Consider the following 17,189-nt stretch of genomic DNA (forward strand, 5'->3'; position numbering starts at 1 on the left):
AGATGGGGTTCTCATCTCCTCTCTTTGCTACATAGCCTGACTCCTTGATTCCAAGCAAGGGCCAGTGCAGAGCGTAAAGTCTCCCGAGCAGTCCACAGTCAGGACTGGCATGGCTGCTGTGCTGATGTGAGGCCTGTGTCATTGATGCTGGGTTTTGTTTCCCCTCCTCCAGGCAGCCTTTCCAGTAAATACATGACTCAGGGAAAAGCCTCCATGAAGAGGACCCCGCAGGAATCATGAGGGACGGGACACGCAGCATTCTGAACGGCCACTCGGGCACTCCCACTCACCGGAAAATTAGGTTCATTGCACGGGACACGGCAGCGTAGGTCAGGCTTCAGCCTCGCCTTCCAGGAAAATGTCGGATTTCTTTTTTAATTTAATGAAATTGTTAATGAGGGAAAAAATTTAATGTCTTATCTGCCACCAATCCCCATAGATTTAAGGATTTTAATAGAAAGCCATGACATATGTATTTAAGCCAGGTTAAAAGAGAAGGCTGTGACTGTGAGCTGGTATTCAGTGGATACAGTTTCATGGTTTTTAATTCTTCCAAAGGGCACTAAAAGTGGTGTGCTGAGAAATCACCCCAAGTAAATTAACCCTTCCCCACGAATCCCTTTTCTAAGAGGGGAGACTCTATTTATTGCTGTTTATGGAATCCTTGTGTGAACTGCTACTGCTGTACTTAGGGTTTCCAGACGTGATGTTACTGCTCTTGGCACAAGTGCTAACATGGACAGAAGCAGCTGAGCTGCACTGGGCCAGCAGGACCGTGGAGAGACCTCTGCCTTTTTCCCTCTCTGCTTTTAAGTAAATTGACAAAGAACGACTGTGTTTGTGAAAATGAAGTCCCGAAAGACAAGCAGTCCTGTCTGCCACCAAAAGGTTTTCAAAGGAAAAATGACTAAATAAAATGGCTTTTTACTTTTTATGACACTCAGACAGTAGGGTGGAGAGCTTTTAAGAACTCCTGAAGATCAAAGAGGCCGCCTCTGCCAGTCTCAGGTGCGGCTGGTGTCATCCTGGGTCTGACTGGAGTCCTCCTGGAACTGTCCAACTTCCCAAGCCTGTCAGAAGTAGCCCATGTCAGAACTATGCCTCCAGTTATTTATCATTTTGAAATAAAATCGCAATTTCAACCTGTGATCTTATCCACGTTATTTCCTAGTGAGACAGCCCTAAACTCCATCGGGAAAGTAAGCTAAGGAGTAAGGACAGTCGTCCTCCGCTCCCCAGTGGGCCAGCGTGCAGAGTTCCCTTTAACACGCCCCCACGCTCCCTGGGGTTTACCAATGTCGCTGAGACCGCCCGGGCTGAGGGGTGCAGCGAGGGACCGGGGAAGATGCAAATCCTCGCGCCCCTTCTTTTTATGAAAGTAACTTGAAGACTGAAGAAGAGCCGTGTGAGGATGTGGAAGTCGTGGGAGAAGAAGCAGTGGCCGGACCTTGCTCAGCTGGAAGGCAGGTTCATGAGTTGCGCAACCTGTGGCTGGACGTGACTCTGCTCAGCTGCTCTCTCGGGCTCAGGCGGGCACAGCGTGGGGCTGAGGATTCTGGTCACGTTCTCTGGCAGGACAGCAGAAGGGAGGCCCGGGAGCGGCCCCGCTGGTTCACTCGTAGGGATTAGAGTTCTGCTCGGGAGACTCCGGGCCTTCTTGTTTCTCCCTGTAATGAGAAGGAACTTTGCCTCAGTCTAGAACTGTCTCCAGTGACCTTTTGTCTGAAGCAAAGTGCATTCCCTGTATCTCCCTATTTTTTTTTCAATTTTATAAATAATATTATGTTCTTGATTTTTTTCCCTCCCTCAAACACTTCGTCTTTCCTCAGTATTCTTCCACCACATCTTTCCTTTCCTTGTGGAAGGAAAACTTCTCGAGTTCAGGCTGTGCAGGACTGGCTTTGTTTGCGCGTCATTCTGCTGCCTTGTGATTCTGTACAAATCTGGCCATTGCACTTCTGAGTTTCAGTTTACCCTCTCCTTTTCCTCTCATTCCTCGAAATTACTTTATGTTCTCATCTTTTTTTTATAGAGACCAGGTTTTCTTGTATCCTTTGAAGGATGTTAAAGGATTCCTGCATATTATTCTGAATCCCGTTTGATTCTTCCCATAGTATTGAGGGTTTTTTTGTTGTTGTTTTGTTTTTAAATCTCATACCAGATCTGTGTGACAGCGAGCAGTTTGCCAGCAGACCTGGAACCTGGATGCTGGTCACAGCCCCTTCTCAGTGGCTCAGCCGGGGCACAGGTGCCTCTCTCCACACCAAGCCCAGCTCCCAGGGTGTAGCTATCTCTCAAGGGCAGCTGAACAGGCTCCACCCATGCCCTGCTACCAACGTTCTCCCTGCTGCCGTCTCAGGAACAAATAAAAATATGAAAAAAAAATTTTTTTAATAGCACTGTCCCCGTGGTCCTCACCCACACTTTCTAAATCTCTCGTTCGGTATGAACAGCATCAACCATGAGCAGGCTTAAAAACGCCTTTTTAAAATGTCAGATAACTTGAGTTAATTTTTTATCCTGAAATGAAAATGTTTTTATTAAAAAGAAAAAAAACCTTTGCTGAGTGGGTAAAATCCTGAATAAGACTGCTCAGTGGAGTTCACAGTGTTACCAGGGGAAGCAGAATTGAGTAACATCTTGGTGGAAATCTAAGAGTCACAGCTGACAAAGCCCTCGGACACTCCCCACAGCCGCCCGGTTTCAGCACCACCTCATTTCCACGCACAGCTGCTGCTCTGAGATAAAAGCTCACACACTTCTAACAGAAGCGGGAAAACTAACATACCAGCTCATCTCAGGGACCTGGGCCGCTTTCAAGTGGCATTAGGTATGCCGGATCCTCTGTCAATCAAATGACACGACTTAATATTAGCTCAAGTGTAAAATGAGCTAGCCAGGGGTCTAGATTATGTCTTTTTTAATATTTATTTTATTTATTTGAAAGGCAGAGTGCCAGATCTTCCGTCCAGGTGCCCAGAATGGTCAGGGCTGGGCCGTGTCGGTGCTGAGCCAGCGGAAGCCAAGAGCCGGGTCTCCCACGCGGGTGCGGGGGCCCCAAGTCCTTGGGCCATCCTCTGCTGCTTTCCCAGGTGCGTTAGCCCAGAGCTGGGCCTGCAGCGGCGCTCCAGTATAGAATCCAGCCCCAGAAATGCCCGCTGCAGGCCTACATCGTAATAATAGCCTCGTACGAACTGTACTAAAATACTTGTGTTTGGGAATCATTTATCAAAGACGTGCTGGTGCTTCTGCCCCACCCAGATCAGGTTCCTGCGGCTGGGATACCTGTTTTTGAAAAGGCAAAGCCCACCCTACCGCCAGCTCAGTGTAGTCAGTGTGCAGCCGGGGCGTGGCAAGAACACCCTCGGGCACTGTTTTCCGGTAGCAAAGACAGAATTGGGGCCTTGCCGATGGTATTATTGATTCCCCATGGAGACCCCAAGAGTGTCATCCACAGCACCCCTCCCCCAAAGCCCGCCTGCTTTCCCTTGAGATGCCACCACCGGCCCTGGGGTCCCCTCTGCCAGCCCCCACGGCACCGCGCCCCCGCAGCGGCGTCTCCCCGGGGACCCCGTGTGCGCCCCCGTGCCCGGCACGCGCGGGACCGCTGCAGGATTCGCGGGCGGAATAAAGACCCCCGTCCGACACACACAGGTGCTCCGTTAGCCCGAGTCCCCGCGCGTCCCCCAGGGGCAGCACTGCGAGGCGGCCGCGCGCGGAGCGGGGTCTGTTAGCAACGTCCTGCCCCGGGGGCCCGGAACACACGAGCATGAGGTGGAATGTAGGTGGCCGGGCACCGCGGCCATTCTGCCCTTGAGAACGGCCGCTCCCGGTGCCGGCCGGGCTTCCTGCCCCGGCCCCAAGCCTCCACCGCCTGAGACTGTCGGGCCCCGGGCGCACCTCGCCCGACTGCGTCCTTGGTGGTGACGCCATTTCCCCTCGAGCCCCACCGCCCGCCCCTCGCCCGTCACTCACGCGGCCGGCCCAATGGCGGCGGCGGAGGGCGGGCCGGCGCGGGGGGCGGAGCCTGGGGCGCCGTGCGCCGGAGCTTGTGGCGTCAATCGCCTGCCCGTGTCCATGGAGAGAGGCTGAGGTGTCCAAGCTCCCGGGCCCTCGGCGAGCCCCGGTGGCCGGGGACGGCGAAGATGTCGGCTTCCTTAGTTCGCGCCACTGTCCGGGCTGTGAGCAAGAGGAAGCTGCAGCCCACCCGGGCCGCCCTTACCCTGGTGAGTGCCCGCGGCGCGCAGACGGCCCCGTGACATTGGCCCATGTCCCCAGCCGCCGGCGAGAGGAGGTCACGGCGGCAGGGCGCGGGCTGCGGACACGTCCGAGCGCCACGGCCGCGCGCCACGGCCGCGTCCGAGCACCACGGCCGCTGGGCCGCCGCCCCCGGGTGTAGGGGACTACGTTTCCCGGCAGGCCGTGCGGCGCGCCGGCCGCGTGCGGGGTCTCCTTCGCGCGGGTGCGGGGGTCAGCCGGCGTCCGGCCGCGGCCCGGGGTCGGTGGTGGGGTTGTGGGGAGAGCCAGGACTTCCGGCTGCCGGACCGGACCGCGGGTCCCCTCTTTAGCCCCGCAGGAGTTGGGGGCGCCGCTGCCGTCGCTGAGGTGCGGGCCGCGGCGCACAAAGGGTCACTCCCCGGGGTCGCGGGCGACTCAGGGGGTCCACTCAGTCCTGGGGTCTTGGGGGGAGGACGGAGGGCGCCGACGGACCCCCGGGAGTGAGGTCGCGGCGTTTTCTGGGGGGAAGGGCAGGCGGAGCCCGAGTCACGGGTTCTAACCTGGCCGAGGGTCCCGGGCCCCGCGGCGCCCCTGTCTGGTTAGCCACACTCGGTAGGGCTCCTGGTGTCCGGGGCTCCGGGAGCAGGGAGGACCTCGGTGGGGTCGCGGGTGAGGACGAGGCCCGTGGCTGGCAGAGTCAGGGAGATTTGCGTTGCCCAGCGCGTCCGCGTTTCGGGCCCTAAGGGTTCGTCCTTTGTGTCTGGAAGACACTCAGGCCCCCGTGGTCAGTCCAGGGTCTTGGGAGGTGGGGCCACCGCGCAGTCCCTGGGTCAGTCGTCTCCCGGCCTCGGTAGAAATGCAGGGTTCCTCTGGTGCTGGGATGGGGTTCTGCGTTTTCATCCCCAAGTTGGGGGCGCTGCCTGTTGCTTGGAAGTGCTCCAGTCGTGCCTTCCTCCATGGCTGCGGTGGTCCAGGCCGAGTGGTCCCCACCGCCTTCCAGGGATAATAACGGGCGCTCTCGCTCAGGCCTGGCCTCCCGCCCCCCCTGCTGTCTGCTTCGTTGCAGGCTCTCATGCCGTTGACAGGGGCTCTGATGCGCTTGTCCGAACTCACCCTCCTCAGCCATAAGGCTGGCTTTCAAAGCTCCCTCGGGAGAAGCCTGTCCCTGCTGGCTCCCAGCGTCCCCCGTGGTCCTGAGCTAGCAGTGTCGCCCTGGCCTCTGGACCCCGGTCCCAGAACTCCGGGGCCCGAGTCGCTGTTGGCCCGTAGTTTGCAAGCGCCTTAGAAACGTTTCTGACCCTTCCGAGGTGTTCCGAGGCCTGATGCGTGGACGCAGGTAAGAGCAGACCAGGAGGGAGGGGAGCTATAGGTTGGGGCAGTGGGAATCGGACATGGCGCAGCACGGAAAAAGGGCCGTGCTGTGGAGTCCGCCAGAGGTCAGGAAGCGGCTGATGACTCGGCAGCAGGGGTGGGTGCTGCAGCGCCAGACTCTGCCTTAGCTGGTGCGAATCGAGAGGGGGATGTGTGGTTTACTGGAGAGAGGGGCTTAGACGGTGCGGGGCTGGCCGCAGGAATGTTGATGCAAGCCAGGCCCCAGCCCGGTGCCCTCGGACAGCTGCAGGAAATACCCAAAAAGCACGGACGCCCCTCTTCCCTGATTGCCCCTACAGATCCTGGAGTTGACAGATGGAATAAAGTTAAAAAAAAAAAAAAACAAAAAAAACAGCCCTGCTAACGTTAATCACTACTCTGACGGTAGATGACTTCATCTCCCTGGTCCTGCAAGTCAGAGTTGGTGCATAAAGCCCAGCCAGAGTTCTGTGAGAGAGTGGTGGTACCCAGCCAGTACAGTTCTGGTGCTTAGAGAGACCCTAATTCATCGTGCATAGTGGGTGCCTTCGATCTGGACTCTGGTGGAACCTGGCTGAGGGGGCTGGCATGAGCTGTGGATTCACTGGGCTAGGACCAGAAGTCCTTTGGAACAGTGACCCATGCATGAAGATATGTAGATGAGGGCACTCCCGCAGGCCAAAGTAGATGAACCCTCTAATGCTGAGAGTGGTTTAGTCTACCAGGGAGGATGCTGTTGGTAAAATATTATGTAGTAGCTATAAATGATTTTTTTTTTAAGTTTTGGAGTCAAAGCTTCATTCTTCGACTTACCAGCCCTATGTAAATTATTTAATCTTTGATGCCTAAAAGCACAGAATTAATTGTTAGGAATATAAAGGTAATGTATTTAAACCATGAAACGCTTAGCGAGCACTCAGTGATGGTCAGTGTGTGTGTTTATTGCCATGTATCAAATGGGAAGAATGGTCTTTAAATGGAGGCTAGGAAGTAGTATGTGTGCTTGTACACCCATGATTACCCCGCGTGATGGAGATGTTGATACAGGCACACACACACACGTGGGGATAGGGAAAAAGAAGCGGGAACCACAGCCGTGCGGACAGCCGTGTGGACAGCCAGTGCTGAGAAAGCCACGTTTGACAAAGTGTACTGTAGCTCGTACATTAACTGCTGCTCATCTGTCAGCTTTAAACAGGAAAATGCTGGATTCAGAGTGACCGTCCGTTAGTCGTTGACACACATATGAAGCGTACATAATCACAGAGTTAATTTCAGTTCTAGTTATGCTTGCTTAAACAGCCAAAGATGAAAATTTCCTGGGATCACTTTAAGGAACTGCAACGCTGAGGATGAAAAGTTTGTCCTACAAGGGATAGAAGCCATTCGGTGTCTGAGAAAGCTTTAAAAATGCATTCCTGTGAGGTAGTGATAAGACACGTTTATTTAAAGCAGTTTTTCCCATAATTTTAACAACAAACAAATACTTTCCTGTTTTAATTTTTAAGTATTTACTTATTTTTAAATTTGCCCAAAATATAAGACAACAATACTTTCTCACTTTAAAGAGCCACGTTCCTCAGATTTATGTATGAATAAACTGAAAAACATATTTCTGTTCATTTCAAGAATCTTCTAGATTTGACTTCACAAGTCAACTGTTAGGTGAATTAGAAACTCATTAATTGTGTGTAAATCACAATACGATAACTTAGAGAATTGTGGGTTTCTTGTTTATCTAGAGAGTGCATAGGTGTCGGAAGCCTGCCCGACCCTGCAGCAGTGTGGCTCAGCTGAAGGTGTTACTGCTGTTTTTCAGATTGGTTTTCCCTAAACAGTGCAAGCAGACAAAGTGCAAAGGGGGATCTTAGTTTCTGCCTGTTACTGATATACAGGCAGTACTGTTTAGCACTAGAATTTTTTTAGGAGTCCCCTCTCTTCCCTGTTCAGTCATTCTCATTTGTTCTGAAAATCAGATCAGGGACTGGGAAGGTTTAAGAAGCATCCTTTTCTCTCGCGTGAGCAGCTAACTGGGTTACCCGTCATTCGTAATACTCGCCCGACAGAGTGTGTGTGTGGGTTTTGCCTGACGAGGGAAGATTTAGATGCACTTTGGGCTCTGTCTGTGGTAGCAGCTGCCAGGCACAGAGTCTTGTTGAGTGCCCTTCAAGCAGGTGAGCTTGTTCTTCGTGAGCTGCTTCCTTCCCCATGTTAAACGCTTTCCATTAAGCATTAAGAAGAAAATAACATTATTTTTCAAATAAATTAGATAGCTTAGAAAACTGGAGATAAAAGGACTTAGCCAAGTGACAAAGCGTGTGAACTGTGTTGTGTGTTGCGATCCTGTACCTTTGATCTACCCACAGCAAACCAAGGCTAAGCCTAGACAACCCATCAGATTTTAGTCCCAACAAATACTTTCCCATCGCTTTGCCTTTTATTTTTCCTTAACTTATCAAAAATCTTTTTTATTTGACAGTAAGTGGTTTAATTTCTTCAGCATGTAACAAACGTTATGACCATGAAATTTACAAATGGAAGAAAGCTGGGGTTTACCACCAGACACTTAGAAGGATAAACAAGCACTTTAAGGAAATGCGTTTTACGGTTTCTGTAACTCTGAGATTGCTGTTCTGTGATCTAATGAAAATAGGAACCGGAACTCTGTTCTTCAGCATGTCCTCCTCCTGTCCTGCATGCTTGTGTGTTGAGGGCCGTGGGAAAAGGCCTGTAGAGACCTGGTAGTAACGGTTTGTTCCGTCTTGTCTTTATAGTGACAGACAACAGGAAATACATACACACCCCATATAATCACTGACAAGAAAGATTCACAAAACAGTTACTTTTACTAGGTGCACTGCATGGCATTCTCTTGTGTTTTGTATTTTGTAGGATGCCAGTCTTGGCTCTGTAAACTGGTTTTATGTCCCTACTTAATTGGGTCCGACTATTAGAACGTCCCCATCTGGCTGGGCTCGCGCCCCGACAGGAGGCAACAACACATGGCGGGGCCAGGCCGTCATCCACTGTTGTTTTTTTTTGTTTTTTTTTGTTTTTTTTTTGTTTTTTTTTTTTGTTTTTTTTTGACAAGCAGATGGACAGTGAGAGACAGAGACAGAGAGAAAGGTCTTCCTTTTGCCATTGGTTCACCCTCCAATGGCCGCCGCGGCCGGCGCACCGCGCTGATCCAATGGCAGGAGCCAGGTACTTCTGCTGGTCTCCCATGGGGTACAGGGCCCAAGGACTTGGGCCATCCTCCACTGCACTCCCTGGCCACAGCAGAGAGCTGGCCTGGAAGAGGGGCAACCGGGACAGAATCCGGTGCCCCAACTGGGACTAGAACCCGGTGTGCCGGCGCCGCAAGGCAGAGGATTAGCCTAGTGAGCCGCGGCGCCGGCCTCATCCACTGGTTCTGTCCCCGTAGCACAGGTTGGCGTTCTGGCCACAGGTTATGGCCAGATGAGGTAATAATAGCCAAATTTAGGACTGCACGCACCAGTAAAATACTGATTTTAGAAACCCCCGGATCAGCTCAGTATTAGTCGCTTGAGTGAACAAGGTGGGGCTGGCGTACTCTCTCCATGACCACATTCTTACACCACTGTGCCAGTCGCCGTGCTGGCCTGGTCCTGAGTGCTTTTCTTGAATTCCGATCTTTAATCCGAGAGGAGAGACGGTGGTCCCTACTGCACCAGCAAGGGACTCGGCCTCAGAAAAGCCACTCAACGTGACGGCCCTCGGGACGCAGCTGCCAAGTGGACGGACAGTGCTCTGAAACGGACTCCTTCCCAGGAAAAGTGGAGGTAGTCACACTGGACCTGTGCACAGTGACCGTGAGGACCCCGGAGCCAAGTTACACACAGCCAAGGAACTCCTGGCTTAGCTCTGTTTATCTGAGTGTCTTGAGCTCTTAGTTCTGTCCACATGGAACGCTTGTAGGAACACGTGGAAGGGTAGAGAGAAGCAGAGCCTGAGTTGCTCTGTGCTGGTGGCACTGGTGCTGGTGGCACTGGTTCCTCCAGCTGCGCCTTTGGATGCATTGGAAATAAGGTTAATAATCTACAGAAACAGTGCCCGAGGTCTGGCTTCCCAGGGCTGATTCACTGTCTGCAGGCCTTCTGTGTGCCAGGCAGGGCGCCTCTTACTGGGCACAGTGTGGGTGCACAGAGTAGATGCCACCCAGAAATGTGGCCGTTGTGATGTGCATGGTCGCAGAGAATATGGGCAGGAGCCGCCCTGGACAAGGGAGCAAGATGAAAAGGCTGTGACTTGCAGATGTCTTCACAAACAGTGCTTTGAATTGAGGCAAGTTCATGTGTATGTATAAAACCCTCTAGGTGCCTGTGAGAAAAGAATGTAAATTCACTGCATGAATTTGCTAAAGACAGACGAATAAGACAAGTAAGTACGAAACTTTGAAGCATACAAGTTTTATAGCTGAAAACGAAATTTTCTTTTTTCAGACACCATCGGCAGTAAACAAGATAAAACAACTTCTTAAAGATAAGCCTGAGCATGTAAGTAAAACAAGAACAGAATTGAAGCTGTGTTTTCAGAATGAACTTGTCTTAATGTTCAGTAGTATGTTTTCATTAACTGGGGATTTTTATTTTAAAAAATAGCATATGCTCATGATTTCTAAAAAAGAAAACACAAAATGGACATTGAATATGAAGGAAGTCGCTGTCACCCAGGCTCTTGATCGTCATCCACTCTCCTCTGAACCAGCCTCTCAGCCATCTGGGTAGACAAGGGTTTCTTGGGCCCCTTGATGTCTTAAGGAGGACTGTAGGGTGTTTGGTGGCGTCTCTGCCACCGGGTTGTACCCCCTCCCTTCCTAAGTGGTGACGGCCAAAGATGTCTTCCTGAGAGGAACCCCTGACCTAGGCCACACGGGCTGCTCTTACGTCTGCTTCCCTTTGCCTGCTTTCATAAGGGCACATGGTATGCGCTGGTTACACTTTGCTTTTTACCCCCTCACTTGAAAATCCTTCCATATCATTATGTATGTAAAGATCTGCCCCCTCATTTTTGTGCAATTCTATGACATGTTTAATTGCATCAACCAGCGCCTGAGTCCTGGCTGCTGTGCCTGGGAAAGCAGACGAAGATGGCTGTAGTACTTGGGCCCCTGCCACCATGTGGGAGACCCAAATAGAGCTCCAGGCTCCTGGCTCTGGCCTGGCCTGGCCCAGCCCCGGCTGTTTTGGCCATTTGAGGAGTGAACCAGCAAATGGAAGATACTCTCCCTCTGCCTCTGCCTTTTCCTCCCCTCCCCTTCCCCTGTCCCTTACACTGCCTTTCAGATAAAACAAAACAAAATCCCTTTTTTTTTTTTTTTTTTTTTTTTTAGGGAGGCAGTTTCTGTCATTGGATAATTTTTTTTTTTTTTAAGATTTATTTTATTTATTTGAATGGCAGAGTTACAGAGAGGCAGAGGCAGGAGGTGGGGGGTCTTCTGTCCACTAGTTCACTCCCCAGATGGCCACAATGGCCGGAGCTGCGCCAGTCTGAAACCAGGAGCCAGGAGCTTCTTGTGGGTCTCCCACATGGGTGCGGGGGCCCAAAAACTCAGGCCATCTTCCACTGCTTTCCCAGGCCATAGCAGAGAGCTGGATTGGAAGAGGAGCAGCTGGGACTAGAACCAGCGCCCATATGGGATGCCAGCACTGCAGGTGGTGGCCTTACCCACTTATACCACAGTGCCAGCCCTAGATACTTTTATATTCCCCTCTCTCTCTCTCTCTTTTTTTTTTTTTTAATCTGACAGGTAGAGTTATAGACAGTGAGAGAGAGGCAGAGACAAAGGTCTTCCTTCCGTTGGTTCACTCCCCAAATGGCCGGTGCTATGCCAATCCGAAGCCAGGAGCCAGGTGCTTCCTCCAGGTCTCCCACGCAGGTGCAGGGGCCCAAGCACCCAGGCCATCCTCCACTGCCCTCCTGGGCCACAGCAGAGAGCTGGACTGGAAGAGGAGGAACCAGGACTAGAACCCAGCGCCCATGTGGGATGCCAGTGCCGCAGGCGGAGAATTAACCAAGTGAGCCACGGCACCGCCCCCTCTTTTCCCTTTTTTTAAAAAAGTGACTATTAATATGTTGCCCTTAAAAAATGCTGTTCTCAGAATAGATGTCTAGTAAAAAGGATCCAACATTGTGGCTTACCGGGTTAAGCCTCCAATATGGGTGCCAGTTTGAGTCCCGGCTGCTCCACTTCCAGTCCCTGCTGATATACCTGGGGGAATAACAGAAGGTGGTCCAAGTGTACCCATGTGGGAGACCCTGATTTTGGTTATTTGGGGAGTGAACCATTAAATGGAAAATCTCTCAATCAGTCTCTCCCTCTCCTTCCCTCCCTCTCTCTCTGTCACGTCTCTTCCTCTCTGTAACTCTTTCAAATAGATAAATCTTTTAAAAATAATAATGAGTCAGATGTTACATATGTACTTGTGGGCAGTACCTGCATACGGTAATTAGGAAAGCTAATTACAGGAAAATGAGGTTATATTTGGAAAAAAAATAAAGCAAATAAAATGGTTGTTCCCCTCTATAATGAAAACTATATTCAGGTTGTATGTGTGACAAGACTGGAGGGGCCAGTGCTGTGGCTTAGTAGGCTAAGCCTCCGCCTGCAGTGCCGTCATCCTATATGGGTGCTGGTTCATGTCCCAGCTGCTCCTTTTTCTTTTTTTCTTTTTCTTTTTCTTTTTCTTTTTAAGTTTTATCTATTTCTTTGAAAGTCAGAATTGCAGAGAGAGAGTGGTCTTCCATCTGATGGTTCACTCCCCAGTTGGCCGCAATGGCCAGAGCTGCACCGATCAGGAGCCAGGAGCTTCTTCCTGGTCTCCCACGCTGGTGCAGGGGCCCAAGCACTTGGGCCATCTTCTACTGCTTTCCCAGACCGTAGCAGAGAGCTGGAACGGAAGAGGAGCAGTAGGACTAGAACCGGCGCCCATATGGGATGCCAGTGCCTCAGGCCAGGGCATTAACCCACTGAGCCACGGCGCCAGCCCCCCAGCTGCTCCACTTCTGATCTAGCTCTGCTATGGCCTGGGAAAGCAGTAGGAGGTGGCCCAACTCCTTGGGCCCCTGCACCCATGTGGGAGACCCGGAAGAAGCTCCTGGGTCCTGGCTTCAGATAGCTCAGCTGCAGCAGTTGTGGTCATTTGAGGAGTTAACCAACAGATGGATGACCTTTCTTTCTGTCTGTAACTCTACCTCTCAAATAAATAAATAAATTTAAAAAAATAGTGGAAGGAAATAGGGGGGGAAAACAAACTTTTGTTAGGGTAATACTAACTGTTGGTTTTTTTGTTTTTTGATTTCTTTATTTTGTATGTAATTTTTTGATTCATTTTATTTATTTATTTGAAAGGCAGAATTAGAGAGAGGAGAGAGAGAGAGGTCTTCCATCCACTGGTTCACTCCCCAAATGGCTGCAACGGCCAGGGCTGGGCCAGACCAAAGCCAGGAGCCAGGAGCTTCTGGGTCTCTCATGTGGGTCCAGGGGCCCAAGCACTTGGGCCATCCTCTGCTGCTTTCCCAGGTGCACTAGCAAGGAGCTGGATCTGAAATGGGGCAGCTGGGACACAAACCAGTGCCTGTATGGGATGCTGGCGTTGCAGGCAGTAGCTTTATTCACTATGCCACTGTGCCAGTGCGCCAGCCCCTGTAATTGGTTTTTATTCTTTTGGCTCCATGCTGGTGCTATAAGGACATTTATACAATGGTTAAATTTTTTAACGGCATCTTGCCCATTCATTTGTACATTCTGTAGGGACACATCCTATAGCCAGAAATCTAATAATTACCTGTTAACTTGTTTTTAAACAACAGCCAGGGTTTTGTTGGAGTAATTGTTTAATCTGCACTATCAAAACTAAGTTTATATTTTAATACTTTTTCAGGTAGGTGTAAAAGTTGGCGTCCGAACCAGGGGCTGTAACGGCCTTTCTTATACTCTAGAATATACGAAGACAAAAGGAGATTCTGACGAAGAAGTCGTTCAGGACGGTGAGTTTATCATAAACAAGCTTTCCTGGCACTCTGTTTTGCGTAAAGTGTTTGGTTCTGCCTAGCATGAAGTTGCTGAGAGCAGTAATAAAACAGGAGAGCGCACACGTTTCCTTCACGCCGCAGCTCAGAGGAAGGAGGGGAAAGGTGAGAGACGAGCTGTAGCCTTGCTCAGAGTGATCGCCCTGGAATTTACCTGTGTGAAACCGTCTGCTCTGCTGTCATGGTTCTGGCTACAGATTAGTGTGAGGGAAGCGGGGGCAGGCAGGAAGCAGAGTGCCTCATCCCGCTGAGCAAATCAGCAGGCCTGGGGAGGTTTGCTGGAAATCTAAGCAGTGCTCAGCACGCGCTCGGCTGGCCGGCAGCTGGGACTGAGTTATGCACGGCAGCCGGGGGTGCAGAGCCCCTACCCCCTCGGTCTGCTCAGGGAGAAACTGAGGCACGGACATGTGGAACTGTTTGCCTGAGGTCGCAGGGTGAGCGAGGGGCCTGGTGAAGTGGGGACCAGTCGGTTCTCTGCAGAGGCTGCCCTGGATAAGCTTGTTTGTTCCAGCTATGCGAGATCACCATGGCGTCCATGAGGTTTTCAGACCGTAGAACTCTAGAGTGAACCGGCCATCTGTGTGGGAAGTCGCAGGTTTATGTCTCTGTCCAGTAAGTCATAGCAGCTCACGCTTTTGATGATTTCTTTAGTTTCAGTTTCTACTGAAAATGTTAGGTTTTTGATTATATTTTCCACCACCTGCTGTCCACACTCAATAATCCAATAAAGCGTGTTTAAAACAAGACAAACAGTGAAGCAACAGTGTGAGAACATGAGCATTTCTGGCCTGCGGTGGTGGCCCTGTGCCCGCAGCTTGCCGACAGCACCTCCTGCTGGTGGGAGGGCCAGGGGTGGCTGCTCTGAGAGTGTGCTCATCCTACTAACCTGAAGGCACCACCAGGAAAGGCGTGTCTGATACGCTGCTGTTGAAGTCAACTCCTAAAGTATCATAAAGCTTAGTATTTTCAGCTTAAAGAAGAGGAAACCTAATATTTATGTAGTTTATATTTAGGCGATGACTCAATTTCTTACATGGAAGAGAACATTCTTAAACCAGTTGTGTTCAGAAGATGCCGACCTCTGCCCACATATTCACTAGAGAATGTTACCCAGAACAACTATTGTCATATACTGGCTGGCCCCATTGTGTCCCAGCCCTTTGTCTCTAGGCGTGGCAGTGAGCAGAGTGCATAGATGTCGGTGCAGTGTTTCCATAAATGGTACTGACTCCGTCTTTACAAAACTGGCACTGAGAGCGCACATGTTCCCCTCACGCTGCAGCTCGGAGGAAGGAGTGAAAGGGGGAAAGACGAGTTGTAGTCTTGCTCAGAATCGTCCTGGAATTCACCTGTGTGAAAGCGTCCGCCCTGATGTCACTGTTTTGGCTACAGATTAGTTGTGTGGGGGAGAGGGGCAGGCAGGAAGCAGTGCTTCGTCCCCCTAAGGAAATGACAGAACCTGTTGAGGTTTCCCGTGCCACTTCCAGGGGCTTTGACCCGGCGGCTCCCACGAGGCTGCAAGGCTTTGTGTGACACATGTTTTCTCTTCCCCAAGGAGTCAGAGTGTTCATCGAGAAGAAAGCCCAGCTAACACTCTTAGGAACAGAAATGGACTATGTTGAAGACAAATTATCCAGTGAGTTTGTGTTCAATAACCCAAACATCAAAGGAACTTGCGGCTGTGGAGAAAGCTTTAACATTTGAATCCTCAGGACACCTCTGGCCGCCAGCTCCAGGGAAGCGCACGCACGCTCTGGGGCTCACGGAAGAAATCGTGTGACTGTCACGTGCTTCGGGGTTATAACGTGGGGAAAATAAAACAGTGCATTTTGGAAATGAAGCCAGTGTGTTAGCTGCCAGGAGACGTGGGATCCGTGCGCTCTGTAGGAAACCGAGCCTGAGAGGCCGTCGCTCTCTGGATCGTTTTCTTCTCTAAGGAAAGGAACCCGGCTGTGCACCTGACCCTTCTGTCAGCACCAGTTTCCCTCAGGCCGCCCCCCAGGGAGGTCAGCGCTCCTGGATCTCCACCGCGTGGCAGCCCGGCCGTCTCCCTCGCCGCTGTTCCCACCACATTGCTGTCTCCTAAAACTCAGCAGCAGGAAGTCCAGGCTGTTGGGAGCAACGTGATGGTGCGTTGTAGCCATTTTCCGTTGTTACCAGGACTCTCATTGTCTGATGCCTCCTCTGCGGTCTTTAGCAGAGCTGGGCAAAGATTCCCTTGAAGTGCAGTGCAGAATAGCTCGCCATGGTGATGTCCAAAGGTGAGCAACACTGGAGCCACCTGTTCCTCAATCCATTTCTTTTGCCACCTAAATGCCTGAACGAGGGGATCTCAAGCCCGCCTGTGATTCTTTTGGTTGAAAGAGGCCTGTCGGACCATGCACCCTCTGCGCCTCCCCCCTCCAACACCTCTTCCCCCAGTTCTTTTTCTGAGGAAGCATAGACCCCATGGGCACCTGGGGGCTTGTGTGCCCCATCATTCACAAGATCAGGGTTCCTGCCCTTCCCTGGAGGTGGCTCCTGTGCTCTGTACTCCAGGCGGTCGCTGACGGACACGGTGACCTGGCATCTTCATCCGGTCAGCTTTCTGATGGAATTGTGTTCTAGTTTGGTGGTTAGCACATTAGTTTTGAGTGGGAGGAGTCTTCAAAACCTTTTTGCGTGAATCACCGTTGTTTAGAACTTGTAGGCGTGGTTTGCTCAAGCCGAGAGGGCACACACGCACTCAGAATTAATGCTTTGGGAAGGTGGGAGCAGCCGCGAAGCAGATCATGGAACCTTACTTAAAACCCCCAAATCCGAGTCCGCTCTCTGATCCCTGAGCCAGTCCCTGCAAGTTTTAAACATGTTTTTAACCTAACACTGCTGTCGTCATCTTTGAAAGTGTTCCTTTTGCTTTAGTTTCTTGATTTTTCTGAGTTTGACACATGAAGGATTCTGAGATGATGTAGACACTTTTTTGAACACCGATCTCATAAAAGTAGCTGAGTTCCTTTATATCTGTCCCATTTACTATAAGTACCTGGCACAAAATGTACCTGGCACCAAAACCTAGAGCAGTCGTCTCATGGAAATGCCATGAGTTTGTTCTGTTAATATAATTGTGATCCACTTATAATTTATGCAATACTGTATGTGTGTAGAAGTTCAGTTATCAATTAAAAAAAAAGTGGCTTCTTTGTGATCATAAAATTGCCTTTTCTTATGGAGGGAAAGAATGTGGGATAATAGCCACTACAGCTCCTAAGGAGTAACTGCTGTATTTTTCTGCCCGGGCTCCCTGTCTCCAGGCATTCTCTCCTACAGCCCCTCGAGAGAACCTCTCAGAATGTTCTCAGTTCCCTCCCTGTTCATGTGGGGGTCATCCGCCTGTCCCCTGAAGTGCCTTTGCCTCCATCGCCTAAGCTCTCTGTCCGCCACCTCCGAGAAGGTTTCCCGGCGGGGCCGCGGTGCTTGGTGAGCACTGCTCTCAGCTGGCCCTGAGCTCTCCCAGCTCGTCAGACAGCCCCTCCCCTCAGAGACCTTGAGTTGTGAAGAGCGTCAGTCCATGGTGTGGTGAGTAAGCAGCA

General features: G+C 51.1%; 3 protein-coding genes and 1 long non-coding RNA gene across 14 annotated transcripts in view; 3 read left to right on the forward strand and 1 right to left on the reverse strand.

Annotated features, from left to right (window-relative positions):
- TUT7 (terminal uridylyl transferase 7) overlaps window positions 1–1,147 on the forward strand; it is a 70,755-nt gene extending 69,608 nt beyond the window's left edge. For all 11 annotated transcript variants that reach the window (XM_089335923.1, XM_089335933.1, XM_089335927.1 and 8 more), the window contains one exon: window positions 173–1,147. In XM_089335923.1, the coding sequence (XP_089192049.1) occupies window positions 173–240 (68 nt within the window). In that variant the 3' untranslated portion in view covers window positions 241–1,147. The remainder of the gene's footprint in view (window positions 1–172) is intronic.
- Window positions 909–4,391, reverse strand: LOC103348495 (uncharacterized). Its single transcript, XR_007919996.3, has 2 exons — window positions 4,223–4,391; window positions 909–1,667 (listed from the first exon to the last, which is right to left on the reverse strand). It is a non-coding gene; the product is annotated as an uncharacterized LOC103348495 (long non-coding RNA).
- On the forward strand, window positions 4,057–16,812 carry ISCA1 (iron-sulfur cluster assembly 1). The gene is made up of 4 exons (XM_008257461.5): window positions 4,057–4,226; window positions 10,032–10,085; window positions 13,473–13,578; window positions 15,176–16,812. The coding sequence occupies exons 1-4, from the start codon at window positions 4,146–4,148 to the stop codon at window positions 15,322–15,324; spliced, it is 390 nt and encodes a 129-aa protein (XP_008255683.1). The 5' UTR covers window positions 4,057–4,145; the 3' UTR covers window positions 15,325–16,812.
- C1H9orf153 (chromosome 1 C9orf153 homolog) overlaps window positions 4,057–17,189 on the forward strand; it is a 47,362-nt gene continuing 34,229 nt past the window's right edge. The window contains exons 1-3 of the mRNA XM_008257472.5: window positions 4,057–4,226; window positions 10,032–10,085; window positions 13,473–13,578. The gene's annotated coding sequence lies outside the window, so the exon portion shown is untranslated. The remainder of the gene's footprint in view (window positions 4,227–10,031; window positions 10,086–13,472; window positions 13,579–17,189) is intronic.

Source organism: Oryctolagus cuniculus, chromosome 1 (assembly GCF_051225735.1).
Source record: "Oryctolagus cuniculus isolate XC-2025 breed Fujian yellow rabbit chromosome 1, ASM5122573v1, whole genome shotgun sequence".
In the NCBI taxonomy this organism is placed as follows: Eukaryota; Metazoa; Chordata; class Mammalia; order Lagomorpha; family Leporidae; genus Oryctolagus; species Oryctolagus cuniculus.

Bases quoted from the DNA above. Each gene is read 5' to 3' on its own strand.
- ISCA1 (XM_008257461.5), top strand. From the start codon at position 4,146: ATGTCGGCTTCCTTAGTTCGCGCCACTGTCCGGGCTGTGAGCAAGAGG. The intron at 10,086-13,472 runs GTAAGTAAAACA...ATACTTTTTCAG, and splicing joins TTAAAGATAAGCCTGAGCAT to GTAGGTGTAAAAGTTGGCGT. The intron at 13,579-15,175 runs GTGAGTTTATCA...CTCTTCCCCAAG, and splicing joins CGAAGAAGTCGTTCAGGACG to GAGTCAGAGTGTTCATCGAG.